Source organism: Sinocyclocheilus rhinocerous, unplaced genomic scaffold (assembly GCF_001515625.1).
Source record: "Sinocyclocheilus rhinocerous isolate Xijiao unplaced genomic scaffold, SAMN03320098_v1.1 scaffold1142, whole genome shotgun sequence".
NCBI lineage: Eukaryota > Metazoa > Chordata > Actinopteri > Cypriniformes > Cyprinidae > Sinocyclocheilus > Sinocyclocheilus rhinocerous.
This window is the reverse complement of record NW_015656027.1, coordinates 341,408-353,826: the sequence shown is the minus strand read 5'-3', so window position 1 is coordinate 353,826 and position 12,419 is coordinate 341,408. Positions and strand designations below refer to the sequence as shown.

General features: G+C 40.9%; 1 protein-coding gene across 6 annotated transcripts in view; it reads right to left on the bottom strand.

Annotated features, from left to right (window-relative positions):
• The window catches only part of LOC107719295 (serine/threonine-protein kinase 11-interacting protein-like), a 56,119-nt gene that overhangs the window by 1,995 nt on the left and 41,705 nt on the right, over nucleotides 1–12,419 (bottom strand). For 5 of the 6 annotated variants that reach the window (XM_016526696.1, XM_016526695.1, XM_016526694.1 and 2 more), the window contains 2 exons: nucleotides 4,172–4,256; nucleotides 3,744–3,829 (listed from right to left, as the gene is read on the bottom strand). In XM_016526696.1, the coding sequence (XP_016382182.1) occupies nucleotides 3,744–3,829; nucleotides 4,172–4,256 (171 nt within the window). Of the gene's footprint in view, nucleotides 1–3,743; nucleotides 3,830–4,154; nucleotides 4,257–12,419 lie in introns of those variants that run through there. The other variant, XM_016526699.1, reaches the window with a different exon arrangement.

The window sequence follows — 12,419 nt, the reverse complement described above, 5'->3', positions numbered from 1 at the left end:
TTTTTTTTTTTTGTTGTAAAGGGATAATTCACCCAAAAATGAAAATGCTGTCATGATTTACTCACCGGTCCAAACCCATTTAACTTTTGTTCATCTTCAAAACACAAATGAAGATATTTTTAATGAAACCTACGAAATTTCTGTCCCTCCATTCAAACAAATCTTCAAAAAGTCATTGTAAAAGAAAACCCTATGAATCGAGCAGCTTAATCCATTTTTTCTGAAGAGCCACGATTGCTTTCTATGATAATCAGATTTAATTTAGACTTTTATTTACATATAAACACTGTTCAATGCATATAAATAGGGCATATTAACTCTTTACCCGCCAAACACAGAACTTTCCGGGTTTCCGCGTTCTCGCTGTTATACGTTCGGGGGCGCTATTACGCATCTCCTGAATGAATCTAAATCCTCTTTCACACAGAGATTACGGAAAATACACTGATAATATGTCCCGTGATTTGTCCCGGGATCGTTTGATTTTGGTTTATTCACACTGCCAGTGATTTTCCGGAATCTGTGTGTGCATTCACACACATGATATTACGATGTGACGTGTAATGGGACACGTACCGTTCCACTTAAGCCTAGTTCACACTACACGATTTAAAACATTGGCAGATCGCTGTGCTGTTCAGACTACATGACTTCTTGGCTGTCTTGAAGTCGTTGTGGTGTTCACACTACGCGACACTACGTAAATGATCGGCAACAGGGGGGTCACACACTACACGAGCTGACAACAACTCTGTAGAGTGACAAAGCTGCAAGTGAAACAGGAGTTGTTTATTTGAAAATGGACATCGGGAAGAAATTAGTGCTGCCAGCTGTTTGCGCGATGAAAAAAAAAACGCTCCATTTCTTGTGTCCAAACTTTTCTTAAAGCCGTGTTGCTGCTGCTGTTTTTCTTCCGCTGACCTCAACCCATGCCTTGCTCTCTCATTGGCTGCAGCTTGTCGCGACACCTGACACCACGTGATGTTGAGTCAGCTGACCGGTCCTGATATTTAGCATGCTAGATATTCGTTTGGCGTCAGCGAGGCTCTTTGATGCGTCGTTGAGTAGTTCACACATAAAGATTGCCGAGCGCTGATCACCTGCTGATTTTCCCCTGATCACAGCCCGACCTGTCAGCGAGCTCGTTAACTTGCAAATCGGTCTTAAAATCCTGTAGTGTGAACTAGGCATAAGATGGTGAACAATCTCAGCTTCAGCGCGGATAGTGAGGAGCTCCCTGATCTCTGCTTCTTTACAGTTTGCACATATTTTTTCATCGTGAACGTTGATCTGCCTTCAAAACACCAATAACGATAACGTGCATCATCACTACAACACACCCTTTACGGCACTGGTCCTGGCTTTTGTTCCCACAGGGCTCGTTCAGGCACTGATCCAGGTGTTGTGCCCAATTGTGACCACCCGACAGATTATTACCCCCCCTAGTATTGGTAGGTTAAGGAGTAGGTGTGGGGGAGGGGTTAGGATTAGGAGTGGGATTAGGATTAGGCAATCAGGTAGTGACTTCAACGTGGTGGGTGATAATTTGGCAGGGGGCCGAAATTGGGCACAACACCGGCAATGTTACTAATGTGCCGCTCAAAAACACATGCGAGGAAGGCGCAAAAACGAGCGATCTCATATGTATGCGTATGCATATAAAAAACAATGCAAACATCAACAATAAACAGCATATAAATCAAAACTGCCCAATGTTACCGAGTGAAATGTCGATCCAGGAAGTGGCAAAGGACTGTGCAAGCTTTAGGGGTGTTGATGGAAGCGATCTATTGCATCTTTGCTTTGATCATCCTACTGAATATGATCCAGATGTAGTATTTGATAAAAACGCGATTTTCTCTCCTTTTTGCTCAAAATTTTGCTTTTTTTTTTTTTTAAACTTATCTACATTCAAGTGTTGATAAAAAAAGAATGCTTGAAGCTAGAATAAAACGTAGAGAATAAAAGTAGAGGCTCTGTTCTTTATTTTGATGTATTGCATGTTCAGATATTCATAAAACAACATATTCTGGGGGCCATAAAATTTTTGTGAAAATCATCAAAACTGCTGGCGGGGAAAGAGTCAAAGGGGTCATATGATGCGATTTCAATTGTTCCTTTCTCTTTGAAGTGTTACAAACTCTTGGTGCATAAAGAAAATCTGTAAAGTTGCAAAGACTAAAGTCTCAAATCCAAAGAGATATTCTTTATAAAAGTTATGAGTCAACCACGTCTACCTAAAACGGCTCGTTCTAACACGCCCCCACATGTCTACGTCACGATGTGGGAAGATTTGCATAACGCCGCACAAATGTTCACGCAAAGAAAGAAGGCATAACTTTTATTCACGCTGTAGTATTGTTGCCGCCGCTGTCATGTCGTGAAGTCACTGTGTGCTTCGTTGTGAAAGCGAAACTACTTTTTTCTGACCGATGAGCTTTGTAAAAATCGATGCGTTTCAGAAAGTCGGGGCATAGAGGGGAAAAACAATAATGTACAGTATGTGGAAAATAATGTGTTTTTTGAACCTTAACCTTGAACCGCATAAACACATTTCATTACACCAAATACACAAAATAATGTTCTTTTTAGCAACATCATATGACCCCTTTAAATATGATAAACGGAAGCTCAAAGTACTTGCTTGATGTGCGGGAACCAGTAAGGTTTTTTTTCAATCACGTAAGCACATTCGAGTTTCCAATAATAATTCAATAATTCTTTAGATGGTTGCTTTTTTGAACGATCTATTGCATTAATAATGTTGCTCATTAGTTATAGCTAGATAAAATAAGAACATCTAGCAGGAAAGGGAACAAAATGTCTGTTTATGATATTAGATGTACTTTGGGTTTTATTCATCAAAATCTTCTGTGTATGTTAGTGTTAATGAGGATTTTGGCATGTGCACACAACTGAGAACACAAACGACTATATGAAACAGCTTGTGCGTGGGAGAAAAGGACATGAGTGATGTTTCAGGATGTTCCTGTTTTTTTTTTTAAGATCATTGTAAGATTGGCTGGGTTTGGTCTCACCAGCTGAATGCTTATCACACCACAAGTCTAGCCTGCTGTGAGCCCTTTCGATTCGTTGGGGGGTTCTGGGGGAGAGTCAGGCTGCCAGCAGGGTACTGGGACTCTTGAAAGCTGGACCAGCCGCTCACAGTTGGATCACTCTCTCAAGAAGAATCAGATTAATCTGTTTTCTGTGACTCTCCCTTTTTCCGTCAATACCTCAGAGTTTGGTTCCTAGGATAACAGTAGGACCCTAACAAAAGCAAGCACTGATACATATACCTTTGTGTCCTAGTGTTAATCTGGGAAGCACTATTTCCCACAGTGATCTGATTAGTGTGTCTATGAATCATTAAAGAACTGTAACTGTCATGTGTGAATCACATTAGAGCTTAAACTGAGCTGAATGGGACATTGACTGGGCTATAAACCAATCCATAAATACCCTAGAGGTGAACATCACACCCATCTTAAGCTTCATTTAGTCTAATAATGTCTAATTTTGTAATGTATCAGACATCATGCTTTGAATCTACCACTACATGTTCTGCTACTCTAACCATTTGTAGCTCTTTCCCAACACAGGCAAGTCATCACATGCTGTAATCACCATTTCTTTTCTTATCTCATTCCTCTGTGCTGGTTGCTGGCTCTTGCAAAAGATGCATTTTTGGTAAAGAAGGTAAATGCTTGCTTATCTTCATCATGGAAAACACAGACACTCACCTTGCTGAAGGAATGCTAAAAGGTACCGGAAAGGAGGCTGGCTGTCGTCTTCTTCACATGGCAGGGCATCCTCACAGACTAGATGCCTATAGAACAGACAGATTAGGATTTAAAATATGTTAAGAAATGACTTATGGGTAGGGTGGCCAGGATGTGTCCCGTAAAAATGGCACGTATGGTCACCCTACTTATGGGGTAATATGTGTAACTTGGGACCACTAACAAGACTGTCTTTTTTAACTATGCAAATGACAGTCCTCTTTATTTCCATTCACTAATTAAAATTTCATTTCATTAAAACACATTTTATGCAGTTAATGCCAAGTTTTGGGTAGGATAGACAGACAGAAAAATGAAAAGCCTGAGGCAAAAATAAAGAGAGAAGGAGTTGGATAGGGAAAAAATGCCTGCCTGTTTGCACTGCGTACCAGAGGTGGTGCTGTGGGTTGAGCCGGGTGGTGGAGATTCCCTTCAGCTTGCTTTCGTACTTTGGGGCCAATTCCCTTGCAATTTCTGCATGAAAACATAGTGCTGTAGTGAGGAAGAATATCTGCACAACTTCTTCACAAACTCTAAACTTAATAAAAATAAAGGATCTTTTTCACATTATGTACACATAGTTATGTTCACGTAATCGCTTTATGACATTATGCCCCATGTAGTAGAGAGAGGGCAGGAATTGTCAGCCATTAGGTTTAATTCCTGGAATGTAAATAGCCCATTAAACCAGACGAAGATGTTTCTCCTCAGCTTAAACCTCATAAAACCTATAGTCCTCCGTCCGGTAACACTTATTTAATTTAGACTAAAGAAACCAGTGACAGATCACAACAGCTTCTTCATAAAATACATTTAAAATCATTGCTGTGTCCAAAGGTTGTCTTATGGATTGTGTTTGGAATTTTTTTTTTTTTTACATGACTGTCTTTCTGGTGAATCTTTATGGCCCTAACAGGGCCAATACGCTCGTCTCAGCACTGTCCAACTTGAATCACATTGTTTGATTTGATGGGTAGGGATCTGTGTAATGGGATCAATCTTAGACTTAAATTGACATGCTCAATTTTAAAATGCAGACTAAGCTGTAAGTGTTTCTGAGTCAAATTGGGTGTGTAGATCCCTGGAGGTTTTTTAACCAGTAATGGTATTGGCACATTTTGATATGGACATCACTCAATGTAAAGTCCTTGCAGTTAAGAGAATCAGTGATTAAGTGAACCAGATGTTGATTTATTAGATGCTCTGATGGATTCAGTTCAGTGTCTTGTCTATTTGACCTATTTAGAAACTGAACTGGTTCACAGGAGTCATTTTCCCTAAATCAGACTACACTTGTTGCATTGTATGTTGATTTGAGTTCAGCCTGCAAGGGGTGTCTCAATAGAAATATCAAGAGATATTTTTTTTGCCATTATTTTTTGGTATACAATCTTTTTATTAAGTCATATTCAATACAGACTGCAAGCTCACATTCACAACTCAAGGTAAAATGCTACATTTTGCTGCATTGCTGAATATACAGCAGCAGGGGAACACAGATGCTGAAAAGCAGTGCAGAAAAAAAAGTGATTGTCCTTTGCCTGACAACAGAGTACAGTTCAACTGCAACAAAAGCATTTAGATTCATTTCATCTCTTCTGCATCTCAATTTTTTCACTGAATAATGACAGATGAGGAAATGTTGGGCTCTCAGATAAACGGTTATCGCAACCCTAAAGACCTTTTGTTGTCAAAAATTAACATACACGTACGTACATTACATGAATTTGTGAGAAAATGTATTCTGGGATCATAGCTAGATTCAGATTTTGCAATTGACACACCTAGACAGGTGCCTGAGAGCACGCACAGGACAGCAATCTACAGTCTTGTAGCGTATGTTTGGCTTACGTTTGTAAAAGAAAGTCAATAAATGAGCCATGAATACAAGATAATGCACCCTTTGTTATTCTAATTTAAAGAAACAAGACTACAAAGACAAAGAACAGCATTCTCCACGCATCTGGGAATTTTTTTTTATTATTATTTTTACTATTAACATTTAAATATGGAAAGTCATTCAGACATATAAAACTCAGACAGCGATACTCACTGCTATATGAATATGTGGGCCAGCCCAGAACATTAATGAATTATATATATATATATAAAAAAAAAAACTCCCAAAGTGCAGTCATAGTGCAGTGTGCCCCCAAAAAGAAACACTACTTGGTTCTTTTGTGGGAAGAGTGGCTTCAAGCTATGCAGACAATGTCAAAATGTCACTCAAAAGCAGTTGATCATTAACTAATTTGATGCTTTTGAAGAACAACCACAACACAAAAGCAAAGCTAAATCAAAGAAACCACACTTTTTTAGTAAAATTTCAGACAGTGTGTTTCAAAACAACCTGGGAGAACAATGTCTGAATGGAGAACAGACGCACAAAAATATCCTTTCTAGCACAGTCATTAAAAGTTTACTCTTTCTGGTTCTGCAGGTGTATTGACAACCACAAAAATGAAACAATCAAATGGCACAAATTGGGCTGCGTAGTCGTGTCTAAAGTGAATGTAAACAGACGAGCCAAAAAATCGGATATGGTCAAAAGTTCGGATCTGTGCATTAAGACTTGCAGTGTAAACGCAGCCTTGGTTGCTGTGAGGAAAAACAGTTTCATTGTTCAAGACAATGTGCAGAGTCATTTTTGTAATGAGGTCAAAGTTTTGTTTTTGCCTCTGCCGTATTGTGGTCTTTGTAACACCCTTTTTTTTTAGACAGGATCCTCTGTTTTGCAACAGTATGTGGTGAAAATGAACACCAACTAAAAGAACACTGGGGTGGACAGGTAAATACTGCTGAAGGTGATGTTTTGTTTGGTTGCAACTAGTGCAAGAGCGTCTTTATCGTTTGAGTCACTTATCAAAAGTTGCTAAATGTTGCCAAATAAATGTAAAAAAATAGCTAAATTTGTTGCTAGGTGCTTTTGGAAGAAAAAGTTGCTAGGGTAGTCTGAAAAGTTGCTAAATCTAGCAACAAAATTGCTAAGTTGGCAACACTGGTCTGAAATCTGTCAGCTTCTAAGATCACAGTGGCTGTGCGTCTCCTTTCTAAGCTGGGTGTACTGGTGCATTCTTGGTGAAAGTTCATACCCTGTCAGTTGCTCCATAAAGATAACAGTGAATCTGTTATATGGACTTCAAGAGTTGTTTTTAAACTTTGAATTAAAAATGTTTAATGAATGTGTATACAGCATTTTGTACCAATAAGATTTTAATGTGTTTACGCAATAAACCATAAATCCAAGTTACCTTACGATGTTTCCTACAGACTCAGACAGGGAAGCATCCATTACTTTCTTTTTGTAAATTGATAGGACTACATCTTGTTTGACCTGTTCTTTTAATTTCATCCAGGAATCAAGTATTTTGTTCACTTTGACAATAAAATAATTTGTCATGGTTAACTGCTAACCAACTGTAAACCTGTTAAACCAGCCATTTTCCACATCAAGTTGGCTTGAAAATGTATCTCCTCCTAGACTTTTAAAGCTACAACCACCAAACTCGGGTCAGACCTTCAGACTGGTCTGACTCGGATTGCTATATATTTTCTAACTGATCCGGCTTACAGTTTTCGTAAACCAGACTATCAAAACCACCTAAAATCCCATAGACTTTCATTGAGGGGGTGAAAACTTTTATACAATAAGACTTATGGTGTATTTAAGCTGTCTATTGCTATAGCAAAGCTTAACAACTCCCTACTGAAATAAACAGCTAAAACCAGCTTAAGCTGATTGACTGCTTTGACTGGTCTCCCAAGCTGGTTTTAAAGTGGTTTTGGCCACTTTTTTAGCAGGCTAGGCTGGTCTTAGCTGTTTTTTTTACTGAATCAACTGGTTTTAGCTGGGTTAGCATAGAAACATGTTAACAACATGCTAGTAACTTGCTAATCATGCTAGAAACATGCTAACAAAAGGCTAGTAACTTGCTAATCATGCCAACAACATGCTCATCGTGCTAGAAACGTGCTAGTAACTTGCTAATCATGCTAAAAAAGGCTAACACCTTGCTAGTAATGTGCTAATCATGCTAGAAACAGGCTAGCAACTTGTTAAACATCCTAGAAACATGCTAGCATCATGCTAGTAACATGTTAATCATGTTAGAATAATGCTAATAACTTGTTAATCATGTTAGCAACATGCTAGTAACTTGCTAATCATGCTAACAAAATGCTAGTAACTTGCTAATCATGCTTGAATCATGCTACCAACATGCTAGTAAACGTGCTAATCGTGCTAAAACCATGCTAGTAAAATGCTAATCAGGCTAGAAAACATGTTAACAACTTGTTAAACATGTTAACCAAATGCTAACAACTTGTTAAACATGTTAGAAACAGGCTAGCATCATGTTAGTAACATGTTAATCATGCTAACAACATGCTAGTAATTTGCTAATCATGCTAGAAAAATGCTAGCATCATGCTAGTAACATGCTAATCATGCTAGAATCATGCTAGTAACATGCTAATCATGCTAGAATTATGCTAACAACATGCTAGTACACTTGCTAATCATGCTAAAAATGCTAAAACCATGCTAGTAACTTTTGTTAAACATGTTAACAAAATGCTAGCAACTTGCTAAACATATTAGAAACAGGCTAGCATCATGCTAGTAACATGCTAATCATGCTAGAATCATGCTAGCATCAAGTCAGCACTGAACAAAACTGCGGCATTTTGAGTGGTCGAGTGGATTCTGAATTAAAACACCTCTTATTGACCACCAGTACAGCTTGCGCTCAGGACTGTTATGCACGTGCTGCACGTCACGCGTTTTATTTGCGTGGTCTGTGTGCAGCATGTGCATAATGCTCAGAGCAGGTTGTAGCCTACCTGTGGTAAATATACGGCCCTCAGACAGAACAGGTAGGTTGTCGATGAGTGACAGAGCAGAATAAGGATGGAGCAAAGTGTGGATGCGCTGTCCTTGAACGACGTTCAACTCGTTTTGTTTATATTTTGCTTAGCCTATAATCTTAAATGAAAGATGTTGTATATTTATTTTTCTCTGCGACACTTTACTGTGTTAACAGAAAAATGTCAAACGAATTTAGTATTTTGACAAGACGAATAAAAATATCTAATAGGCTATTTTTGTACAACCTACATTTTTATTTATTTTTCTCTCTGCCACACTTTTTCCCTATTGCGTTGTCAATGTTAAACAAATTGTATCCTGACAAGACGAAAAAAAATAATTTTTATTTTCTCTGACACTTTTTCCTACTGTGTTGCATAAAATATTAAACGAATTTTGTGTCTTAAGATAATTCATATAAATTCAAGTCAAAGTCAATAAATTCAAAACTCTTGACAAGACGAATAAAATAACATACAATTTTGTGCAGACTAGGCCTACACTTTTATTTGTCAGCCTATCTCTCTTTCTTTCAGTAGTGGAAATTTAAATATGAGATTCTGGAAATGAGATCTAAATTTAGCAGGAACGGTCGGGTCGGGAAGAAAATTATTCTAAGCAGACAGCGGGTGAACAAAGAGTGAATATATAGCGGAAGCGGGTGGGTGCGAATAGAACCTTGCGGGAGCGGGACTAAAAAAAACAGTCCCATGGAGACCTCTACCGCAGACGGCTCCGGGGGGTGAATAAAGGCCTCCTGTAGCGAATCCATGTGTTTGTGTAAGAAAAATATCCATATTTCAAACACAATAAACTTTTTTTTACTAACGTAACCTCGGTTCCCTGAGATACGGAAGGAGTACTGCGTCTGTTTAAGGCTCTTGGGGAAAACTCCTTTTTCTCCGATGACTGAAGCCTTTCAATAACGCAGTGTAACTGCACGGCCATTGGTTCGTGCAGTGAATAAAAAACGAACCAATGGCTCGGCAGCGGAGCAGTACTCGTTCCGTATCTCAGGGAACCGAGGTTACGTTAGTAACAGAGTACATTCCCTATCGATACTTCACTCGTACTGCGTCTGTTTAATACGTTTGGGGAACCAGTACAATCCCGCCGTGCTATTCTAGAGGAACGACTAATACTTGAACTTGCCTTAAGCACCCAAGGGGGCACAGAGGGACCAAATATTTTGCAGGGAAGCCTCGCAAAAGGCAGTAGGTCTAAATTCAGAGAGGTCGGCCCAGCCTTGTATCATCTTCCCGAAATAATTCAGTACAGCCTCGGAACTCACTGAGGGCCAAGAGCGTACATGAAGGAGGCAAACGCCAAGCACTGGTTGTCATATGACAGAGTGCCCTGCTATGCAGAAAGGACCCACGCCTGTAAGGCCGGGATGTCCAGACTAAAGAATCTGGCAAATGTGGACGGCGAGGCCCAGCCGGCCGCTGCACAAATTTCTGGGGCGGAACGCTCAACATAGACTTTCAGTGCCCTGACGGGACAGAGAAAGTTCAACTCTTGGTCTTGCTCCGAAGGAGGAAGTGCCGATAGAGTTATTACCTGTGCTTTAAATGGAGTAGAGAGCACTTTAGGTACATAACCATGACTTGGTTTCAGGATGACCTTAGAGTCGTTGGGCCCTAATTCGAGGCAGGTGGGGCTCTTCAGAGATATGTCGCATGAGATTGGGTCTGCGCCGCAGGCTGTACAGCAGGCGGAGAAGAAAGACCATTTAAGGGTGTAGAGGCGTCTTGTAGACGGGCGCAAGTTGAGCTGAGCCCATTCCAAGAGGCGCTCCACTAGTGCGGAGAGGCGCTTCGAGGAGAGGCCGCCCTGGCGATTTTAAGAGGACACTACCGTCAAGCTGTCCGAGCGGACTAAGACGTGGTGTCCCCTTAGGTCTGGCAGAAAGGTTCGAAGGCCCAGACACACTGCCAGCATTTCCAGGCAGTTGACCAGTGGCCGAAAGCTGGCTTGCCATCGCACAGCGCTCCCCAACCTGTGTTGGAGGCGTCTGTCGAGACTACCTTTCTTCTGCAGACCATTCCTAGGGGCACGCCCCGTTCAATTCCAACGAGGATCTTTCCAAGGGACGAGGGCTGATACACAGGCCCGGTCTACCTTGACGCGAAGGCGTCCCAGATGCCAGGCGCAGGATGGAACTCGTGGTTTCAGCCAATACTGAAGGGGCCGCATGCGGAGCAGGCCCAACTGTAGTATCGGAGACACCGAGGCCATGAGGTCTAGCATCCTCTGAAACACCTTGAGGGGACGAAAGACTCCAACTCTGAATGAGGCTGCGAGCTGCTGAATGGCAAGTGCACATTCTGGCGCGGCTACCACCCTTATTTGGGCTGAGTCTAAAACTGTTCCCAGGAACGATATCCGTTGGCTGGGGGACAGAGCGCTCTTGGCAAAATTGACCCTGAGTCCCAGGCATTCTAAGTGGCTGAGGAGGAGGGATCTGTGAGATAGTAGCTCGTCCTCCGACTGGGCCAGAATGAGCCAGTCGTCGAGGTAATTCAGAATGCGGTTTCCCGTCTGTCTCAGCGGGGAAAGAGCCGCATCCATGCACTTTGTAAAAGTGCGAGGAGCTATGGACAGTCCAAAGGGCAGGACCGTGTATTGATAAGCCACTCCCTCGAAGGCGAATCTCAAGAATCGTCTGTGACGAGGGGCTATCTGGATGTGAAAGTAAGCGTCTTTCAGGTCCAGCGAAAAGAACCAGTCCCCAAGGGCATACTTGCGAGAGGATCTGTTTCAATGTAATCATCTTGAACGGCCGTCTCATGAGGGCGCGTTTCAGACACCTGAGAACGAGAATGGGCCTTAGGCCGCCATTCTTCTTTCGCTCTCGGCTGGGGGAACCGTTTCTACGGCTCCTTTTGCCAGCAAATTCATCACCTCGGCGCGTAGGACATGTGCATCCTCTCTCTGAACCGAGGTGGAGTCCACGCCGCTGAAACGCGGGGGTCTTCGAGCGAATTGGAGTGTATAACCTCGTTTTATTATCCCCATGACCCAGCTTGACACTCCAGGGATGGCCTGCCAGGCCTCGACCCGGATTGGTTCGAGCGGTGGGCCGCCTAGGGGGGGGACCCGACGCGCGCAATGAGTGGAAGAGGAAATTTGCTTTCTTTTTGAAAATGTTTGTGTTTTATTTTTCCCGCTATAACAGCGGTTGATTGTGTGGATGCGATTAGAACGGGCCCCAAGTTCACAACAGTATTTTTGGTCACAAACACACTGCCATCAGTCTAATTTTCATTTTTGGGTGAACTAACCCTTTAACTTGCTAATCATGCTAACAACATGCTAGTAACTTGCTAAACATGCTAGAATCATGCTAACAACAGGCTAGTAACTACAGCTGGGCTTTGACACAAATTTCACGATTCGATTCTCATTCACAAGCTTGCGATTCAATTCGATTACCAATTCGATTAGATTTGATTCAATACCGATTATTTTGGATATATATCAGGTACAGTACACGCCAAATTTTCTCAAGGAAAAAAAAAATCAATCAACTAATGCTGTAAAATATACATGAGAGTCAGTTGGTACTACATTACTATAATATTGAAGGTTAAAATTAACTGATTTGTTAAAATTTCACTTAATGAAGTTTTTAAAATAATAAAGTTACAATTACATAATATTTCTACTTCAATTTTTTTTGTTTTTTTATATAAACATAATGGTGGCTGTCATAAAAACTTGATGGATTTATTCAAACATAAATTAAACATTGAAGAACAGTAAAA